At 39.8% G+C, this 23,690-nt stretch overlaps 1 protein-coding gene across 1 annotated transcript in view; it reads right to left on the reverse strand.

Annotated features, from left to right (window-relative positions):
* LOC146822633 (dynein axonemal heavy chain 5-like) overlaps nucleotides 1–23,690 on the reverse strand; it is a 971,002-nt gene that overhangs the window by 333,911 nt on the left and 613,401 nt on the right. The window contains exons 59-60 of the mRNA XM_085606815.1: nucleotides 11,406–11,573; nucleotides 4,421–4,639 (exon numbers count right to left, since the gene is read on the reverse strand). Coding sequence (XP_085462941.1) covers nucleotides 4,421–4,639; nucleotides 11,406–11,573 — 387 coding nt within the window. The remainder of the gene's footprint in view (nucleotides 1–4,420; nucleotides 4,640–11,405; nucleotides 11,574–23,690) is intronic.

Raw genomic sequence — 23,690 nt, forward strand, 5'->3', positions numbered from 1 at the left:
TTGTTGATTGCCAAATAGCCAGGTTTTTAGCGCTTCTCTGTAGAATAGCAGATTGGTCATGGATTTGATTTCAGAATTAGAGTTTTCCACACTTTAGCCATACAAATGACAACGCTTCTCCCTCCTCAGTGGGAGCGTTTGAGTTTGGCGACTATGAAATTTTTGGTCCCAGTGGAGCCCAGTGTCTACTTGGGCAGTACCATTTAAAGCTGCCTTTCAGATGGTCTGGGCCCATATCATAAAGCACTTCATGAGCGATACATAGGGCATTGAAAATGATCCATTGGTTGATTAGTAGCCAATGTAATTTCGGTATTGCTTGCATTAGCGTTGCAGCGCGCGGAATGTAATTCATTTTATTTATTTATTTATTTACTTAACTCCGTTCGGCCGTATGTTTACTACCCACCGCCCTGCCCCTCCCCCACCCCACCGCCCCGCAGCACTCCCTCGAAGAGCCGCCAATGCCTGTTAAAGACCTGTTTGACTTTATTTTGAAAAAAGTGTGCGAGAGAATTGCAAAAGGATTCACTCCTCTCTACCATGTTATTGCTGGCGATACTGGTCAGTTTAAAGACTGTCTGAGACAGTTCTTTTACAGATTTTTTGAAGATTCAATTTTTTGAGCGATTGTAAAGCCATTTATAGGTTGAGGTCGAGCAATGGCCCTACCCCGTGACAGCTGAAGAGTGCAGAATGAAAAAACGGGGCTTCAAGACTTGGACTTGGAGTGGTCCTGAGGCTATGGCTTCTTATTATTCACAATGTGCAGTTTCATCGACATACAGTCTCCACAACTCTTGGAGTTGTACCTTGACCCCAGACACCACAGGCACACCTAGTGGGGATCGTCACAGACATACAGGGCTTAAAACCTGTCGCTTTAGAAGTGACATCCCTTGCAGACTGGAAAATGTGTCGAAAATCATAGTAAAAGTGTCTCTGAGAGACGAGAGGAAGAGACATCTTGTGGCACACAAAGAAAGAAACTGATGTCAGCGTGAGGGAGAGGCACTTGTATAGGCACAACACGTCATTTTTGGAGCGTAAAGCGTCAGTGCGGACCTGCATGGTGTCACCCTCCAGACACAGAGGTGCGCAGAGGTACAATGGAAAAGTTTCCAAATCCAGTCTAATGCTTGTAAATTATTCAAAAGGAGAGGATTCTGCGGCTAGAAGTTTCTATCAGAAAAATGTGGATGACAGAACATAACTTGCTTGCCCATTTAATTGACCTTGACAAGTCAATATTTTACATAAACACTGGTATAAGAATTCGACGCACGTCAGTGTTGCTGTGTGGCCCCATATCATGTGATGCCTTCATTTAGAACTGCATTATACCAGTGCTATGATGCATTTGAAACTTATACTTTCACTTGTCACACTGCAAGAATGGAATATAAAATTTCACCTTGTAAAGCGCTGCTGAGTATACAAGCATTTGCAATGCAAAAGGTCTAGCATTAGGAAAGTTTGAGCTTTTTGTATTGTAAATTGACTATTTTTTCATTTATGTGTCGGTATTGAAAATATTGAAATTACTAGCTTTCTCATGTACAATGTCAATAGTTTTAACTGTTGCAAATGTGACACCTATAGCATTTGTAATGCAATATGTGTTGTATTTACGTGACTTAGATGTATTGATATTACAAATAACAATGGCTTTTTAATTTTTGCAAATAATTAATACTTTAATAAAAGTTAATGTAAATTATAATGGCAATCGTTTAAACTTTTGTTAATAGCTCTTGTGAAGATTATGTTTAGTGTATTTAATTGCGCCTAAAATCCAAGAACAGAAGTTAAATATTATCATTTTTTGTGCCATTTGTAATAAAGCCTAAGTATTGAGAGAACTTATTAGAGCCAGTTGTTGTTGAATGGTTGTACAGATTGATACTGTGGTGGCAGTGAGTGATGTTGTGGTGGTGTCGAGTGATGCTGTGGCATTAATTGATGCTGTGGTAGCGCATAGTGATGTAGTGGTGCCCTTGAGTGATGCTGTGCTGGTGCTAAGTGATGCTGTGGTGATGCGATAGATAGATAGATAGAGTGCAATAGTCCGATAGATAGATAGATAGATAGATAGATAGATAGATAGATAGATAGATAGATAGATAGATAGATAGATAGATAGATAGATAGATAGATAGATAGATAGATAGATAGATAGATAGATAGATAGATAGATAGAGGGTGATAGATAGATAGAGTGTAATTATGTAGAATATAATTATGTGGCACTGAGTGGTTTTGTGTGGAGTGTATGTTGATTTTAGTGGCGTGTAATTATGTGGCATTGAGTGTTATTTTGAGTGTATCTTGCATTGTTTGCATTGTAATTAATTAGCACTGAGTGTTATTTGGAGTGCATGTGGTATTGAGTGTAGTGTAATTATATGGTGTGTAATTATGTGGCGCTGAGTGGTATTTGATGTGTATGTGGCATTGAGCGCTGTGTAATTATGTGGTGTGTAACTATGTGGCACTGATTGGTTTTTGGAGTGTCTGTTGTATTGAGTGCATTGTAGTTATGTGGCATGTAATTATGTGGCTCTGAGTGGCATTCGGAGTGTATGTTGCCTTGCCTTGTATTTCTATGGTTCCTTAAACCCTTAGAGCCAATTCTTTTATTTTAACTAAAAGGATGGCAGTTAAATGGTGTTTACGGCAGGATGGTCGTTAAATTGTGGCTACGGAGAAGCTGTGTGCTGAAAGGCAAAGAGAACACGGGCATGAAAGTGAAAGCGAGGATGAAAATGGAATGAGTGTGGCAGGATGTTAGATAAATGGTGGTTACGGGGAAGCTGAGTGCTGAAAGGCAAAGAGAACATGGTCCAAAGCTGGAAGAAAACACGAGATGCGAGTGGCATGTGTGTGTGGCAAACACTGGTGGGGCTCAGAGCATTCTGTTGCTGCCTTGATGCCTGTGTGTGTGAGCAGTGGGGCTGTGTGTGTGAAGTGCCTAAAGTTGCAAGAAAACATATGGTTATTTAAATCCTTAGACGCAGAATTAATGGAGCTAATGATATCAACCTTAGAAGGATGAAAAGGGAATGAGCGCGGCATATGTTAACTTTGTAAGCGCAGAAAGCGTGCAGGGCAAACTTATTATTTTGGTTGTTTGAGACTCAGATCTGGGCAAAGCTGCAAGAAAACACGGAGGGGGGAGGGCGGGCTGTGTGCTGAAAGGCAAAGAGAACACGGGCATGAAAGTGAAATCGTCCGTGAGACTAGCCCTGTGGTAGGGGGAGGGACAGTTGTGAGAGGCGCCATGAGGAAACAATCTCTCGGCATGCTGTGGCGGGGGCGGGGGAGCGCATTCCAGGCGGGGGAGCGGACCCTTTGAAGTATGATGCCGAGGCTGTGGCTACACGTGCACGCGCCAGTGGGCTGAAGCGCTTCCCCAAACGGATTGCATGGCGGCACGATGCACGTGATTGTGCACGTGCTCGCCATGCAATCCACTTTTGGGAGCACTTTGAAATGCCCCTCTTACTAGAGTCTCGCATAGCGATTGCGTCAACACAATAGCTAGGCGAGATCTAAAAACAAGGAATGACTAATGGTGTCGCACGTGCCTAGGTGGCAGTACTGGTTACAAAAATTACCTAATTACTGTGATACTTAACTGAACGTCTGAGATTTAAAGAGTACAGTTATTTTAATCAATTATGTTTTTATGTGGATTTTAACATAATTAATTGTCTTGCACTAATTGATAATGTTTTTTATTGTACTGATTTTTAGACATATAATTGAGTGTTTTCATGTTGTATGTTGTATGTATGTAATTTCTATGTCTTTTATGATTTTAACAAATCGAATAAAGAGTATTTTGACTGACTGACTGAGTACAGTCAGTGCACAAAAGATGTATCCAATACAGGACTAAACCTAATGTATTCGCAAACGGAGCAATCTCTATTAGGTCTGAGGAACATTTGGGAGCGGTTTTCTAATATTTCTCATACAATGTATACAAATTACAATTTGGTTGATGTAAACTCTACAGTTTGTTTCTGATGGTCACTGCTTAGTCCCTTTCTTTGAAAGCGGATATGTCGGGGGTTTGAGTCATAGTATTCAGCGGGTAAGTGTGCTGGAGAAAAAGATTGAGCAATACTGTGACTAAAACGTTTACCTATCTACAGCAGCGGAAAAATCAATAGTGAAGGAGCATTAAACTACAGCGAGGCAACCGGCAGCATTTATTCATTTCGTGGAAGCTTCAGTGGGGTTAGGCGGTCGCAGATATTATTTTAATTGAAATGTCATTTTGGTTACCAAAAAGACCCAATCTCTCTATATGTCCACCAACAACACGGCAAAAAAAAAAAATTTCATAGAAGACATGACTCACAGGCCGCATGCTTCACTAGGAAACCCTGGTCTGTGTGACCGTCCATATTACCTTCTCTCCCCCCAATCCTTCGATCAGAGCAGTGGCATTAATCATCTTGCGGCGGCACACCTCTGCGTCATCAAGCAGCGTCTGCTTCTCCCTCATCGCGGCATCGTACATGGCCTGCACGTCATCCAACTCTCGCTGCTTGGCATCCAGCTGGCTCTGGGCATTGTTCAGCTCTTCTTGGGCAACTGCCAGCTTTGCCCCTTGCAATGCCAGATTCGCCTGTACAAGGCACATGAAAAAATATATTTGGAATCAAAAGGACGGGATAGGTCCAGCATAGACAATGCCACAATCGACGAGTATTGTAAAAGTTAATAATAGAAAAATATAGTCTATAGATTTAAAAGGGCAGCATGTCATGACAGAACTTTTGCAACTCGACTAATTTAGGCAATGATAAATCATTAGAATGATAAATATTTCAGACGTGGTCTTTTCAGTCCCTTGCCCCCTTTTCCCTCTAGTCTAGCAATAGACCTCTCTGACCCCGCCATTCAGGGCCGGCGCTAGGCATGGGCAGTGTGGGCAGCTGCCCAGAGCCCCCGTAGTCAGCCCTCCAACGTGGGGCCCCGCACCAATGCAACAGTCAGACTTCGTCGTGAAAGGTGACACCATGCAAGTGCACCACCTTAGGAGGCCCCCCTCCCCTAGCCTCACTTCTATGCTGTAGCAAGGGGAACCCCAATGGAGGGGGGGCCCCCATTACCAGTTGCAAAAGACACATTCCTCATGTTTCTTGACAATTAGGCCTCTACCCCCGCACCCATGCAGAGGCACAGCAGGATGGCAACCCTCACACCTTTAGCCCTTGAGGAGCTGTTAAGAGTTGCTTGTAGGTGACTGAGAGGGAGGGGCTGCAGCTTCAGGAGCAGGGGCATCTATTCAGATGAAAACAGCCCTGAATGTGTCATGTCTGTGCAATTTAGAGGGGCCTCCAACATTCTCTTTCTGCCCAGGGCCCCAGAAATCCTAAAATAAGCCCTGTCATGAGTCCATGCCCGCTCCCCAGTAGACCCAGTAGCCCTGCAACAAACGGATTTCCCTTTCGGGTAGCATACCTGCTCCTAATTATTTGTATCCATTCTTAGTTTTCCATCAATACAAATCTTCCTCTTATCTGAATCACACATTTCTTTGTGGGCTCTCAGCATTAGAAATAATACCCAGCACCCACCTATCTACACCCTCCTATTCTGAAGCTCCTGGAGGACTGGCCAATTGGACCATGTGCCGTGGCTCTGGGCAGCTCCATGGGTTGAGTAGTGGAGCCTGATCATGCCATTCTCATGTGACCCAAGCACATACAAAATACCATTATTCAGGGTATCAACCAACCTTCAGTCTAAACCACTGCTCCTGCCATCACCTTCCACAAACAAGCCAAATTCATGACAAAGTACCCTGCAGCAAGAGCTGCCAGTATTATGGTGGGTTGTTAAGCTTCCTACAGCGACACACACACTCAACAACTAAGACTATGCCTGACCTCTTAAATAATCAAGAGATACAATGTGGGATCCCTCAAGTGTAAGCCAGATCCCCAGTGATTTACAACACGTACACATGCTATGTAGCTAACATTACCTTATTCAGTCTTCTGCATATGCTTAGACATGTTGAGAAACCGCTGTGGTGTACTTCCTCCAGGCTGAGATTATAGTTCAGTATACCGTGCGCAAGCATCTGGGAAGATAACTTACATTGTGCCTAAGAAGTTTTTCCATTGATGGATGGAAAACAGGCCAAGGCAGACAGCTACCATTTGAATGACCATCAGCCAAGTGGTAGTCCACAAACAGGCATATAAAGTCAGAAAAATAAGGGCCAACACTGATTAAAGTCCAGCGTTCTTTCCAAAGTTAACACAAGCAAAGAGGTTGCACTTCTTATTTCATGCTAACCAAAGCCATTCCCTTGCACAGCTTCTGTGATAAAGCTGAATTAGGGCTCCATTCAAGTAGTGAGTGAAATGGGCAGTAATTACCAATACCACAGGGTGTGGTGTATAAACATGCTGTGAGACTCGCCTAGCTCAAATTTGAATGGCTGGAATAAGGCATAATTTGAAGGATAAACATTTTGTGCATCAATTTCTGCATGTTTTTCCAGGTTCTGAGCATTTGTACATGGGAACATTTTGTTGGACATGTGGTGTTTCCACACAAACTGTAACGCACAGCCATGTGCAAAATCCCATTTAAGCACAAATCAGGATTTCTCGCACTACCCAGAATTAAGGTATTAGTCGGTCCTTTGGTGCTGTTGTGCCTGAACTAATGCAAACACATGCACACTGTCCACCTGAACCTGAAACAACTTCAACTTCAATTGGCAGAAAACTGGGCAGCTAACCTACTCCTCAGTGGAGCAAAATGTAAACTTTACAGCATTATTTTGGCCCACAAAGTGTCCAGAGGTGAGCAATCTGATCCACTTCTACAAATAGACCAGCAGCCTGAGGTCTGATTGGCACACAAAGATTACCCCAGCAGTGCTTATACATTTCTGGGGAGGCAAAGACCCGAGAAAACTAACCCCAGAGGCACAGAACATAGTAGGGCCACTAGTGAGGAATCAACAGGAGTACAATAGACACAGGAGGGAACTGAAAACTGTCCTGTTACTGTAAATATTTGGAGTCTAACAAACAGGTACAGGAATGAGAAGGATGTTGCTGGGAAAGGGAATGTTTGTACTTCTCAAGCTGACATTTATGCACTCGTTAAATCCTGCCCAGTCACCTAATTTTGTTTGACTTCTCCTGATGCTCTTAAGAAGTATACAAGTGGAACATGTGCTTAACCAGTCCAAGGCTACATGCCCTCCTCAAGGTTTTGATCTTCAGGATCAAACCCAAGTGCGGGCACACTCTAAAGTGAAAGGGCGTTGACTTGACGTAGGATCCTAGTCATTGTGACTGCTCTGGGTAATGGTATGAGTCAAAAACGCACTCCTGGAATGAGGACACAGTGCCTCTTCAACAAATGTTGGAGTGTTTAAAATTCAAAAGTTCATAAATATTTCAAATTCAAAGAAACCGTGATATGATTGATACATTTATAGCCAACAATTGAGTTTTTAAATATTCTTTTACATTGCTATTATCTGTTCCCCCAAAGTGTAAGAAGATCAATAATGTCCAACAGTTTGACATTTTGTCTCTGTAGGAATTGTACCCCGCTCTACTACCTCAAAGCCATATTACCCGAGCTGTGCCGCTTGCACAAAGAACACTCAGTGCATCTCCCTTCTGTAATACAGACAGCGCAGCCAGTAGTAAAACACCGCGGTACACTGAAAATAGGGACCTTCCCTCATCTGCATGGGAGCTTACTTTAAGCAAATTATGGAATTTCTAGAATGTCCTTTGACTCTGACCATGCTCCCAATACATAAGCATACTCAAGCATCAATGCCTGTACAGGATAGTACCATTGGGCTCCAGAGATGCTCAGGTTTATAAAGGCCTCCCATACCACCCAATAGGAGCAGACCCGTGAGCGGATAGATGAGGTGTCTGGGAAAGTTACAACTGCACAGGATAGGGATAAGGATTCTTGTGTCAGGAGACCAATAGGATGAGGCAAGCAGCAGGGATAGCAACACAACCGAATATGCCACAACACTGAACAGGCTAGGGCGTCCATAAATGAACTGCCTGTAAAATGGTGTGCTCTTTCCACAGTGTGCAGCATACCCTCCTAAGCAGAGCCTGTGTGTGCGAGCACAGGATTAAGATCTGTTTTTTCAAATGCCGCTTCCACCATTTGTGCAAAGTTCTACCATGTGAAAACTAAACACGTGCAATAGGAAGCCGTGCGCCTGCATTGATAATACGGAGAATCTCTTAATTGCAAGGCACCTCTCTTTTCTAATTGATCTGTCTTCAAGTGACATATAACTATTATGCTCTGATGCACCTTTGAGATAATAGCATGTAGAATTTCACTCATGGTGCTTATTTTCTGAATAGTTTTGTAAGTAGCATGTGCATTTCACAAACCCTTATTTCAGCAGTAAATTAATTCCACAACATGATTTGTGCAATTTCTTGTAATGCAAGCCATTACTCAATTCAATAGCGCCCTCAGGTAGATGTGTTTAAACTTAATGAGGCAGTCATTCTCTACATGGGAGCCATTTCAGACGAGATGAGCTTACATTCAGACCTGGGCAAATGCAGGAAGGCGCGTAAGCGGCAATGACCTACCTTATTTATAGAAACATTTTGGTACCTGTACAGTAGCCCACTCTTCAAATTTATGAGGATAATTTCAACAGCTGTTACTATCACAGATTCTAGAGCGCAGCTTGATTTTATTACAGCGCCTACAGTTCTCAAACATTCAGTACCCAGATGTTTCGGTTTAATATCAAGTGTGCAAACATTGTTTGTGTATGCAACCACTGTGGGCGTTTGTGGTTCGTTCTGTCCGCCATCTCCTCTGCATGAGTGATAATGTAGCAAAATGTATGCTTTACCTAATTGTATCTGAGGTGCACAATTAGCTTAATTTAGCTCTCTAATATTTCAAATGTTTGCTGGCTGATTTATCACACCTTTTTGTTTGCAGAATTAAAATATGTGCAAATGAATACATTAATAACTTCCTTTATAAATTCTCTTTACAGTATATAGATCAATGCATTTGACACACTACTTATTAATATATGATCATTTTGGCTGGGCTGGGATAGTCTATAGGACACAGAGAAATGACAGGTTTTCTATGTATAAAGGGATGGCATCAGTGCAGGATGGGATGAGTTAACTTCAGCCTATCCAGCATGTCTTAAAGGCACATACTTAATTTACTGCTGGGAAGAGATAATGCTCTTCGGTACTGTATAATAAACGCTATGGTTAATTTACAAGCATATTTGGAAGATTGTGTTGTGAAGTACATTGTCTGGCATATATTTGTTTTTAAAAAGTTCATAAGGGAAAAACTACAACAAACTCTTTAGGAGGGGCTTGGATTCACTTGCTTCAGTGGGTGCCTTGGTGTCTCCAGAGCTGCTGATAAAACACTGTTTAATGCCGCTTCTACCTTCCATTTAACCCGTTTATCAATAAAATAGATATCAAACGAGGTGAAACTACCTTATAGGTATTATTTTTCAGCCTGTGACTACATGTGAGCAGGATACAGTGGTTCTGTTTCTGGGCTTTAATGTAACCACCTACTACATTTAGGTCTATTCATGAAGCAGTCAATTTAACCCGTTGAGCTGAATACGTTGATAACACAATTTCTTTGAGTAGTCTCCAGAAATGAAATCCCCGTGCTCTGCTGTTGTGAAGTGATCTTGTAATCCTTGTTGTCCAAAGGAAACACTGATCCTTCATGGACGAACATGATGGCTCTGTCAATATGTGCATGTACGTTACGCTCAGAAGAGAGGCAAGGCAGTTGGGTGCAATCCTTTGTCTTTCCTAAAAAGCACATCACACTGGATTGTGACAAAAGTCAATTAACAAACTTATTTTTCACTAGTGTTTAGGTTTAACACATTTAATTCAACATATATGTGTATGTCTGCAAGTGAAACTGCTGAGACTGTGTACACTTCAAAATAAATTCATGTCAGAGGCCAACCGTGTTGATCAGGAGGAACTGTTAGAACATTTTATGAACAGAAAAAAATCGCTGGACAATTGGAGTGAAGAAAGAAGTCCAATAAAGCAGATTACCAAACAGATCCATATAGCTTTAAAATGTTCAAGGAATGCATAAATGGTGTTTTAAAGATATAAATAGTGGTCAATTCAATTTGACAAGTCAGATACCTTATTTGCAATCAATAGGCAATAACACTCTACAATCTTGGGTTTGGACAAAAACACAACAGCACCTCCAGACAGAGGGACATTATTTTACCCAGCAATGCAATTAATGTGGTTTTTCATTTGGCAAAATTCTACAGAGCATCCCACTAAAGTCAATTGATTGCTGTCAACATATTACTTGCTCGATTCAAATTTATAATAGTTTTAGGCCAGCGAGAGGGCTCATTTTTCCAAACCTGAATTAAAGTAGTTGTTTTATCTTTCATTTCTTTAGATAATTCTCATCCTATGTATTTATGAGCTACATAATTGTATGTGCAAAGCATGTCTAAATAATCTGAAGTGAATTAAAACAACAACCAATTGGCTTTAATAGTGACAAAGTGCTTCCAATTTGTATCAAGGAGTTTATCAACTCATCCACAACTAAACATGTGTCGCCCTTACAAATAAATTGTATAGTTCAGTAAAGATCTGGTAGAATTTATTAGAAAGCTAACCTTGCTGTTCACATCCAATTATCATCGAAAAGGACCTTCATAACTTTAAATTAAGACTATATTGGTAGAAATTTCCCACAACAGTGAAGTAGGACCTTACCTGTTTTACTTAAAAAAAAATAAGTGTATACCCTTAATCAAAGTGTACATCTTACTACCATGTTTCTATGCTTTACGTCTGCACCAAGGCCTCTAGGATCTGGAAAGGTTATTATTACAGTAAAGTTCTACCATATCTTACTGCTGCAGACTTGTTTTTTGTGTGTGTTATCCATATATAAAAAAAAATGCGCGTGTGATAAATAATGATTACGATGTTAAGTGTTAAATTTTGAAGCATAGGGGAGCAGAATGAGGCAGTAGTAACACTGTAAAAATCAAGAAGCAGAAAGAAGACAGAAATGTGTTCATATCACAATCTCTGCTCTTGATCACAAATGAAACACCAACAAGAATTCAGTGGTTTCCTCAGATCTGGGCCAATAAAAAACACCGCTGTCAAAACTAATATTCTACTATGTGAAGAGTAGGAGACAGATGTGGCAAAATAAGGAGATGAATACATTTTCAAATTAGCATGAAAAAAAATTACTTCCTTAGAACCATCCTCCATCACTTCATAATTAAGGGTTTTATAATCTGCACTAAGCTACTTATTAAAGCACATTTCTATGAATGCATGCACATATCTTACCTTAAGGGGAAGAACTTCTTTATTAATGCTGTAGAACTCAGCCATTGCCTCTGTCCAGGAGCACAGCCCAGCCACATTGCCACAGACCTTTTTAGCTGATTCGAGGTTATAATCTTCCATGTCCAAGTAAGGCTGAATTAGTTCTACCACCTCTTCCGTAATAGAGTCCTAGAAATTAGAAATATTAATATTTACTTGTACATACAAATTCATCATCATCATCAATCAAACTTTATTTCGCCGATACGATACCGGTATAAAAAGTATTCTACAGACATAATTTAATTAATAATTATGAAAAGAGATACATTAAAAGTTATGCTGATATATATCTAAATCAATTTAAAATCAACAATAAAAATAACAGCATCAAAAGTATTCTGCAGACACGATTTCATCACTGATTATAAAAAGGATACATTACAGGTTATGATAGTATGTATCTGAACCAATTTAAAGAGACAACAATAAAAATGGTAAAATGTGAAACAATCAGAAACTAAAAACAGTAATTCATAGGTATTTAGAGAGTTTTTGAACAGGCCAGCACCTATAATTGCATCTAAAATAACAGTTTAGGGATTTATTCTCCTCCTACTTAAAGCTGATAGAAAAAACGAGGCCAAACAGAAACATACTGGAGGATCCGGTAACGACCGGAGATAATATAGGGCTGGACAGCCTTGTCTGAAGTTCAGTTTTGGCATGAGGGGGACGATATGTCTATTTCTTCCATTAGTATAGAGTTTGCAAAAGAATAGAAAATGTAGATCATTCTGAGCGGATTGCATATCACAGGGACAAGAAGGAAGTACGGCGATCACATACGTTTTTGATGGATGACCTAGCATAAGTGGAGTATAGGTGAGGCGAAATCTCAATAGTATGTATCTATGTTGGAGGTTCATACAACTTATTTTCAGTGCAACTTGTTTTAAATACTGCGTCATTTAGGGAGAAAGATAAACATAGTTTCGGAAACATTAAATTAATTGTAATTAAGGCTGAAAAAGAAAACGTGGAAGTTGAACGTAAGCAAAAACATGTTTTTTTCTTAAGATACTTCAAAAACCTAAACAATGTTTCTTGATTCCATAAGCACTGTGGTAGGGAAGGTACCATTTGAAACAACGTAGATTATTACCAATGACTTTGTGAGCCATTCCTTGGATACTGTTTTTGTCCACTTAAAAGGCTGATAGTGTCCTTCATCAAGTGATTGCGTAATATAGTATCTTTTCTGTGCTACAGCAAGTTGTCGGAACTTGATGTCTTGTGCACATGTGCACCATAGGATACTGATATCTCGCATCTATCGCCTACTCCTAAAATAATGTTCTGAAGACGCATGTTTAGGACAATCACTAGCTTAACTCCAAGTACAGCAGCACCGCCTGAAGCGCTTTAATCTAGAGGCGTGTGAAATTTGCCTTCGTGTAATTCTATGACATTTTAGGAAACTTTTGTGAAATTACACATAATTATGTGAATTGTAAATTTAGCATTTAGCTCTATATAAGTGAGGCTTGCCCAATCCAATCCCTACGATGACTGTCTTGAAACAGGGGTGCCTACTAGCACCCATATTTTTTTGCATTTACATAAGTGACCTACCGGGGCGCTTTTCCCTAATTAAGAACTCTCCTCTAAAATTAGCACAGCTCGATATCCATTGCTTAATGTATGCTGACGATATTGCCATATTCGATCAAACCCCAATTGGCTTGCAAATAAATTTAAATGAAGTGAGGGAAAGGTATCCTTGCATCCATTTTCAATGTGAGGACAAATTTTGTGCTAAAAAACTGTGCAAGAAACAAAAGTGCAGCGAAACACGGACACTCAATTTCTGGTTGTTTATGTTGTTCCTGCAAACCTGTGCTACAATGTTGCCGTGAACAGCAGCATAATTATGCGACATGGCATAACAGCATAATTTTGAGAATTTTGTTTAACAAGCATAACAAGAATCTTAAATTTTGGCCTGCTCTACTTTCAGCTAGACACTTGTGGGAGACACAGAATTCTTGTCAGATACTGTGGATATCAGCAATGATCTTTCCTACTCAATTAAAATCCAACAGGAGCACAGCGAGCTCAGTGAGGTCCTGAAACACCACTTTAGATGCACACCATTTAAAAATAACCAGTTCACCTGGCAGTGGATACCATTCTACGGTTGTACAACAATACATTCTTTAAAGTATGGGTACTCGCAAACATTTTCCCAAGGGCCACAAAGTTTTGTCTGCGATGTGACCGAGGGCCGCATTGATGCCAGCAGGGTGGTGGTCCGGTGAGGGAGGGGGTGGTAAGGTGGGTATAAGGGAAACAAAGCATATACATCTAGTGGCTGAATTGCACAATGTGAAACCAGAAAACTTGGGATTAATCCCAGCTTCCCCACTTTACCAAACTGTGTGATCCTAGGCAGTTAATTTATTTAATTTTCCTTCCTTGTTTTCATTATCACATATAAGAAAGACGACCGCAAAATACATTACTTCAGGACGGGTGCTGTGTAAAACCTTCTCCTGTGTTTGATTAAATAAACTAGAATGTTGTTCATGTGTAATTGGTACCTTGGGCATCTTAAGAGTGCACAGAACAACTGACTTGCCTTTTAGTACAGTATTGGCATTGTAGTCAGTGTAGGGAGGAAGAATTAATTTTTTTAATTCATATTTTAAACCTATCACTTTATAAACATCTTCTCAATGCACTGATATAATCTGATATACTGAGGTGAAATGGATCTGTATGTTAATGAAATATTTTGAATTTTGAAGAGACCTTGTCATATTTTTACACTTTTGCTGCATGATGGCTTTGAAAATGAAGTTGTTCCTGAAGTTCAGTGGTGTAGGACAACCTAGTTACTGCCTTTTCTCAACTTCAATTAACCTTCAAGCAAAAGGTTTGACTATTTATTTAACAATTGTTAATGTTCACATTGAATTGAGTAAACAACAGCCCAATGCTGCTGTTGATCGGGGGGCTACATATAAAGGTCAGCAGGGCCGCACTTTGAGAATCCCTGCTTTCAATCATCATAAATCTGTTATTATGTACCTATTAGTGGGCTAACAGTTGATAGGTAGGTTGGAACTGTCTGTGCTGTATCTTTATCTTAGTTGATTCTCAGCTATGATGTCTTTGTAAGCTCTATTATAGCTGATCCTCGTCTTTCAGAAAACCTGATATACATATTAGCATTCAGAACTTTCATTTCAACAGTTTACTTATAGAGTGACAGTCAAAATCTAAGTTTCAGGTGTTTCCCGGGGGTTTAATTGTGTAAAGTTCCAAAATACATTAACAGAGTGAGCTTTGACTCAACATTGAGCAGGATAGACATTTCTTATAGTCAACACATGTTTTGCGCCTGGTTGGTGGGCCGTTGAGCTTGCTTAAAGATAAGTAAGTAATGTACACAGAAAAGCACTGGCCTTGAACTACATACAACATAGTAGGCAAAGAATTCAAGAAAAGTTTCTCAGATTTTGTTGCCATTACACATTATACTTAGATGAGCATTTGAGTAAAAACTATGTGACAGTGTAATTAAAAATCAGATACATTGTTATTTAAGTAAAAAAAATCACAGACTACTAATGTTTTTAACAGCCTTGTGGCATGCTGTGTGAGTGAACACATTTGGTGAACTAGGAGAGTTAATTCGCACTGCATGGGGCACTAAATACCCCCACTGCATGCAGCACCTTTAAAAACAGCACATAATACTATTTACTGGAATTAGAGGAATAGCTAGGGTTCATCACGGAAGTTATTACCATAGAAATGAATATATGCAGAGTGCATTATGTTGCTGAGGGGCATATGGTAGAAATCTAACAGACTTCATGGCACTCTTTGGGACATATTAGTAATGACTGGCCTGAGATGAATACCTAAGCACTAAGGGCCTGATTATGAGTTTGGAGATGCAGCCTCGGGTCCACCCCACCGTCGCACTGTCTAACCCGTGGTGAGGCCACCCGCCAGATTAGGAGTTACTTATTGTCTGGCGGGCTTTTTTCAGCATTCCACCACAGTGCCTCTAAATACAGGCAACGCAATGGGAATGCCTAAAACAGTTCCTGCACGGCATGGACTGAAAAGTCCATGTGTGCATCCAGAGGGCCTTAGTTTCCTGTACGGCAGTGTTTACATGGAGAAGGAACCGCCATGTAAACCCTGGCGGAGAGGAAACTCTTAAAATGCTTGGCGAGATTGCAGCAGTCCCATCAAGCATATGGATGCCTCTACACCGCCGCAACGCTGCCAGTGAACAGCGGTGGAGGGTCTGTGGCGGTCCCACCGCCAATCTCATAATAGGGAGGTGGGGAGACCGCTATCGCCGAGCCCCTGTGAGTCTGACGGTCCGTGGACTGCCAGACTTGTAATCAACCCCTCAGTGGTATTGACTGGAATATGGGGTTTACCAAGCTGTTTGGTGGAATTGATCAGTACATGAATGGGGATGTATGTTCACATGGTTCAATTAACTGGTGCAATGTAGATACTTGTACACATCATGGTACTGATTGGCAGTAGAAGGAGATATCTGGGCACACAGCATCATTTGCTGACATATAAGAGATAATTGGGAACATGATGGCATTGGTTGGCACATGATGAGTACTTACATGCATCATGCATGGTGACCTTTGTTGGCATATCAGGATAGCTAGGCATTCCTCCACATTGATTTATAAACAATGGGGATACTTGGGCATACCGTGGCATTAGCTGGAATATTACAAGACACCTGGGTACATGAGGGCATTACCTGGTATAAATGGGAATACCTAAGCACCCCGATGATAATAATTGCCTTATGATGGGGGTACCCGAGCACATGGTAGCAACAACTGGCAATAGATGTGGATATCTGGGAACACAAAGGCAACAACCGAGAAATTATTCATACATACATTCTTTCAAATTAATTTGGTGGGCAAAATGATGTATCTCACTGACAATACAAAAATGTTAAAAAGGGGCTCTTTTTAGATGCACACTAAAACATGTCTAAGAAGTGTGCATGTAAATCTAATACACTTAATCTGATTTGGATTGCTCCGCCAGTGCATCCCCTGTTCTCGAATGCTCAATAAAAAATGTGCTTGCAATCTACAAAATGAAGACGTCTCCTAAACCACAGCCATAAGTAGTAATGCCTGCCTTCCAGCAATGATTACAATTCATTGGCACAATGAACCATATGGAATCGTCCTCACAGTAATCAAAATTCCACTGATTTTGATGAATTGTATATAGTAATGTAGTCTAACAGATCATTAAAAACATCAATGTAGTCCTTCCCCTAATCCATTGTTTTCACAAAAGTTATCCAACTCCAGATTTTCAATGTCACATTTTATTTCACCAATGGATTTCGGACCTCTGTGGTTGTGGGAAACATTATCGCATATTAAAATATAATGCTGAAGAGAAACAATAATGCATGGGAAATTTGAATTTAGAAGACAATATTTATAGGCAACCAAATGTAATCAAAATATTTACACAGACAAGCAAAAACAATGCTGCTTTCATAAGTTCTCAAAAAAAAAGTAACAATTTTCAAACATGTCCTTTTGGCAGTGGGAGATCAGCCATAACGATGCTCATGATGCATTAAATGCTCCACGTGGCTTCACACCGTTCTACATGTACACCATGGCAGATGTGTGTATTTATAGCACACTTGCAGTTGAGTCCTTTCTTGATTTCTATGCACTCTAAAGTAACCTGTTACTGTCTAAACACAAACCACCATCTTAGAATTATGCAATATGTGATTAAAACACACATTCTAACCTGATGTTTAAGATAACACTGCTAAAATGTAGAAGCTTCAAAAGATGGTAAATTGGCATGTTCTACCACTTTAATCATACTGAAATGGTGCTTTTTAGATAACAATGAATCATCATATCATATTCCCGACCCTGCCTTGTCGTAAAACAGACCATGATAAAAACAAATTGCCATATAGTGAGTGGCGTGGCATGTATGGTGTTAAGCATACCATTATCACTATTACCAATTCCTCAGTATTTAAGCAATGGGTTTACTATGTGATGAAAGATATATACCGTAATTGACCATAAACAATCTATGCACATTCTCCAATGTTTGTTGGATTGGAGCTAGAATAATAAATAAGACTTTCCCCATGCATGCACTTTTCTGATATTTATTAACTGGACTGGAATTAGAATAGTAAAATTCACCCCCACAATTTATGGTTTTCCCCAGTGTTTGTTAGACGGACTCAAAATAATAAATATTATCCTCCACCAATAAATACACTTTTCATAGTGTTTTGCCCCAACAATATAGCCACCTATTTATTTATATATTTGTTCATGATTTTGAAGAAAGCATAAGTTACTACATGTTACTTCATCATGAATTTTAAAATTATTTTGAGCCTATTTAGTGCAGTGATTATTTTAGGAAACCTAGGCTTGTGGCTCGTCTTCTGAACCATCTTAGCCATACACACACTTTTGAAAAGAGTATTCAGGCCCTGCCCTTGGGGTTTTTCTTTAAATCCATTCTACAAGATTGTGTGATCCCTGTTCATACATCAAGGAGGGATGAGGTCTGCCCAGGGGTCTTTAACATTGTAACATGTCATCATTTTGAGGACCTTAGTCCTATTGCCGATCTGGATTGGCCAAAGCATACACGGGGGTGGGCGGTTCGGAATCAGGCAAAAATATAGACTTGCTGAACGCTCTGGGTGGCCAGGATAGAATCCTTTGTGCTCTGGATTATGATATAAATGCTTGATCAAGCAAAAGTTCAACTAGTAGATGCCCCGTTTCTATTCTTTTTTGGAATGCTGTGGGTGTCCGCACTAAACTGGATAATCCAGACTGGTTAACTGAAATGGGTAACCATAATTTAACCTGTTTGCAAGAAATGTGGTCTGTGTCCCCTTTTACTGTGGATTGTTTTCATAGTTAATTGTTGTCCTGCTGTTTCATCATCAGCTGGGCAGGTGAGAGGGGGCTGGCAGTGTTGGTATCAATCAATTTACCCTTTGTGAAGGTCAAAGAAATCTACAATTCTACATGGTTTCAAATTTTGCTCTTATTTCCTGTGGGCTATAGGAATCTGTAGATAATTCATTTTTATTATAACATTTTTGATTACAGACAAACTAAGGTGGGTGAGGAACTTGGTATGCTTCTTACCGATATTCTTTCAAACTAAGTTCAATTACCAGACCTCGATTGTATGGGCATGTGAGTTTTAACCATAAACTGTGTGAATTTGGTGGCAAATTGGTCTGTAGTTTAACCGATCTAAATGGGGACCTTATTTCACATTTTAAACACTCCCCTTTGGGGAATTCTCAATAGAATTCTCGTTAAATACCATTTGTTATTTGTACTGTACCTTCTCCCCAAACATTGGCCTATACTTCCCAATTTCCAGGAAAATAACAAGACTAGCACCATTGATTTTATAATAATTTCTGGTGAGATTGCTCCTTTGATTAGTGATTTTTTGATCATGAGCAATTGTGCGAGTGATCATAGTTTATCTCTAATATGGAACCTGGACATAAGAAAGACTAATCAAAGGTGACCGGATATTTGGTTTAAAAGTCTAGGTCAGGTGTAAGATTAAAATGGGATAAAGTCAACCCTGATCCTTTTTGTGAGAGATTTAATTCAGAGTGAGGAAGAGGCTTTTTTACTTGTTTGTCCCTAGAAGCAGATACATCTTCTAATATTAATAGCTATACTTCCCTTCGTCATAAGGTGACTAGTCTCTTGATTACTAGGAAAGGCAGGATGATGCCTCAAATCTCTAGATGGTTTAAGAACAAATGCACTATTGTGCATCACAATAAGATAAGGAACTAGTTAAAGAAGCTAGAAGGTCTTATAAACATGTCCTCTGCCATAGAAAGAAGGGAATTAAAAAAATAGCCTGGGGTGAATTACAAACAGCAGTATGGCTAAACGACCAATCGTGCTTCTGTGAAGTATAAATCATCCTTTTTTTACTGAACAGAAATCTTCTAAGATAGAATGTCTTATATTAGCTTAATCTTAGGTTACACATCTCTCAAAACCTTTTGATGAAGGACATGATATTGAAACTGACCATGGGGACCTACAATAAGTTGCTATTGATGAGACTCTCCTCTTTGCATTAAGCCTTTCTATAGATGTGAAAGATTTGAATATAGATATTAAAAAGTGTTTGTCAGGCAAAGGCCCAGGCCCAGATGGAGTCCTTATGGACAAAGGCAAGGCAAATTTAGACTTATGGGGCCCTCTCATTACAAATGTCTGGTGTGCCGCTGTATATAGCCATATAATCCCCTCCTTGAAGGAAGCAGTTATTGTTCCTATCTTTAAAAAAGGGGATAAAACGGACCCAAGTTGTTATAGACCCATCTCTTTGCTGAATTAAACTTTTAAGATACTAGGGCGACGACTTCTCTTGTATTTAGAAACCTGGGCGAGTCGGTAAACATTCTTTCTCCAGTCCAATTTGGCTTCCGCCCTGGTGTGGGCACAGTGGAGCAGTGTCTCAACCTTTCACGCAGGTGATTTACATCTGACTTTTATGTACCTCTCCTGTGCTTTTGATAATGTTAATTGCTCCAAATTGTGGCTCATGATGGAATCTATGGGGTCTTGAGCCAACACTTGTGTACCACCTCAAACAATTACACTCAAATATCACAATTAAAATTTGATACGGATGAATTGGGTAATGTACTGCTCCAATTAAAACTAGAAGATGGTCTCGGCAAGGATGTATTTTGGCTCCTTTCCTTTTCCTTCTTTATATAAACGGTGTGGACCAACTTTTGATTATAAATGGGAAAGGCATGCCCCTGATAGGTTGTCGTCTGGTCCCTTGTCTCCTATATGCGGACGATGCTGTGCTTCTTGCAAAAAAAAGCAATGGGCTTCAATCATTGCTTGAATCCTTCACCTCGTTTATGCTTAACTTAAACTTAAGGGTTAACTTCTCAAAATCCTTTATGAGATGGTCATGGGTCCCAAAAAAACCGAAATCTAACACACATGGTTGAAGGGGTTACTATTCTCAGAGTACCCACTTTCAACAATTTGGGTATACCCTTTGATAACTCTTTAAGCTGGGTCCAACTACTTAAAATTAGAGCACAAAAATTTCAGGGCACAATAGATTTCTCATCTAGGCTACATGCCAAATTGGTAAAAGAAATGCTCTTTATTTACGAAAGCAAATGCATTCCAGTGAGGCTATATGGTGCGGGGGTTTGGGGTTACGTAACTGTAGAGCATCTTGAGATCTTTGAAAATTGATTTGCAAATCAAATTTTATTTACCCCAAACTCACTTCCTCGTATATTTGTGTAATGTTTTAAAATTTATGACACGAAATATATTTTTTGTCTTTTTATGATGTAAATTAGACCAAAATATAGAATTATTGACTTGACTGGAGCATAATTCAAGAGCCTATATTTTTTAATTATTTTATTTCCTTCAATTATTTTTCCATCGGTTTGTTTTTTTAATTAGTTTCTATTTTTTGTTACTTTTTAGATTTTTTAAAATATTAATTTTGTTACATATTTTAAAAATATGTATAGGGGTTCGATAAATGTAAAATATGATTTGATTTTTAAATTAATAATTCTTTGTATGTATATATTAGTATATTCTTTAATGTAATATTTTTATTTAAGAAATTTTTTATTTGTACAATAAATTGATTATTTAGAATTTATTAATAGATTAAAAAAAAGTAATATGTATTTTATTGTTAATTTTTCAGTTAATAAATACATAGTTGTGAACAATTTTTAAGGTATGCATATTTAAATATGTAACAATAATGTTAATTACAATTAACTACATGTACTTACCAAAAGAATGTCAATATTTTGGACAAAAATATTTGGTAGTTGATATTTTTGTATTTTACACTATATGTATGTAAAGTAAATATTTTTGTTCTTGATATTTTTACTTTGATATCTTGATATATCAGGGAAAACAACTTAGAAGGCCGTTTTACTTTTGAAAACACAAAATATAATTATGGAAACGCTACATCACAACATTTCTGATTAAAATGAGAAAAAAGTATTTATGAAACACAACTAAAATTATGTTAAATCTGGACTTTGCCGGGGAATGTGCACTGCCATATTATTAATTTGTGTCGACTGGTGGAAATGGGCACTTATAAGAACATTAAAACATCATTTCACCTTCAAATAATATTGAACTTGTGGGCTGGATAATAATGAAATATTAATTTTTAATGATGAAATGACGCACTCAGGCAGAAGAAAATATGCACTCCCTTTGAAAATCTTCACGTCAACCCACCTTCTGATAGTGGTTACAGACGTAGAAGTAAGGCCCAGGCAGGAGCTCTGCTTATACAAGTTGCGGGTAGTGGGTTTTGGCGTTTTCACTCGCAGTTTTGTTGTGGAATATGGTATTAGCACCCCTACCTGATTGATTGGTACCTGGGTCTTACAGCCTGTAACAATGACTGCTGGGCATCTCCGAGAAATGTGTTTTCTATCAGGCGTGGCTCCTCCATGTGGGTGGAGGAGCGTCACCCCACTGCTTTCTGCCAGTACAAGAAGCAGAAACATAAAATGGTATATAAATACCATTTTATGTTTCTGCTTCTTGCACTGTGAGAAAGCAGAAGGGTTTGGTTGGGGGCGGGCGGTCCTGCTCGAGGGCAGGGGAGGAGTGGCTTGCCCACTCTGAGGGTACAGACTGTTTGGTCGGCCCCTTGGCTGACCAAAACAGTTATACGCACTCTTCTTTTTCTCCGTGTAGGCTGCATGCAGCCTTCATGGAGAAAATGGCCTCCCCATGGCAGCGTTGTGATTGGCTATGGGGAGGGGAGGGAGGCTGCCTGCTTCCTGTGAGGAGCAGAGACAACGCGGGACCGGGCCGGCGAAGGTAAATTAACTTTTATTTTTAATTTTTAAATTAAAATCTCCCCCGCGTGACACTCCCCAACACCCCCAAACCCTGCGCCCACCACCCGCGAGACCCCCTGTCCTCCCCACCCATGAGTCATACCAACCGCAACTGTTTTCTTTGACTGCTTCCTTTTAACCTACAATGCCTTGATATTATGGCATTATTGTGAGTTTGTTTTTGGAAGATCTGAAAATACAAAAACGTGGCTTGAACACTGATAAACTGCAAACCATGTGCCTTGATTCTAGGCTTAAATCCATTAACAGATGCCTTTAGGTGCCTGCGTGGGATGGTGATTTTCATGAACATTTTATCTTTTCTGCCACATATGTATGAGGGGAGCGCTGCAGAGATAAAACAGCTCAGCAGGTTCCCCGAACCGGTCACTACGGCACGTGCCTTTCTCCATCTCTTGCATAGTAATAAGGCTCTTAACAAAGAAGCTGCCGCCTTTTAACAATTTACCCGAGCATCTCTTTTAATGAGGCCGAGTGTCACTCTCCCATCACTAGCATCAAAGTGATGGGCTGCTCATTATAAACATGCTTAACAGAAAAGCGTACCTTGTGCTTGACAGATCATTAGCTCCTTTTATGAAGCGGCGTGGAATACAGCCACGGGGAGGAGGGAAATTAGACGTGGATAGTAGTCTTCACCTGAAAAGTTTCAGACTTGAATTTGGACAGAACTATTTGGAAAATGTACCCTTTTAGGACGTATAAACATGGACATCGACTCAATAAAATGCCTGGCATGGTGGAAGTGTCATCACACACTCTTTATACCCTCCCCATAGCATCAAAGGATACACCTTTATTAGAGGGGTTCCTTTAGCCCCCTAAAATGTTTGTATTTCTGCTGAAAGGGTATAGGAATTTGAAAACCACTGTAAACGTTGGAAAACAAGAAAGAAACAAAAGCCATGTTTATTTGTTGTTCCTTCCTGAGTGCCGAGTGCCAAAGTAGGCACAGGACAGCAAATCTTGTCTATCCCTAATTGATTCACCATCAACAAGAAAAAGTCCAACCACAGAGTCTACCATTGAGCAATATGTCTGGGACAGTATCTTGTGTGTCGGACGGTCTCACCATTACACATGTTCACCAATGACCGGTGGGAGGACAGAAGAGGCAACTACTGAAAAGAATTCCTGAGGCATTTCCCTGCGAAAGAAGGCAGAATCAGGAGGTATGACTGCACGCAACAATGTGCGGCCAAGTACTCACAAACCACTAATTTGTATATTTTGTGGCACAACAAGGCACACAATATTTGTCATAGAACAAAGCACACAAT

Source organism: Triturus cristatus, chromosome 5_2, assembly GCF_964204655.1.
Source record: "Triturus cristatus chromosome 5_2, aTriCri1.1, whole genome shotgun sequence".
NCBI lineage: Eukaryota > Metazoa > Chordata > Amphibia > Caudata > Salamandridae > Triturus > Triturus cristatus.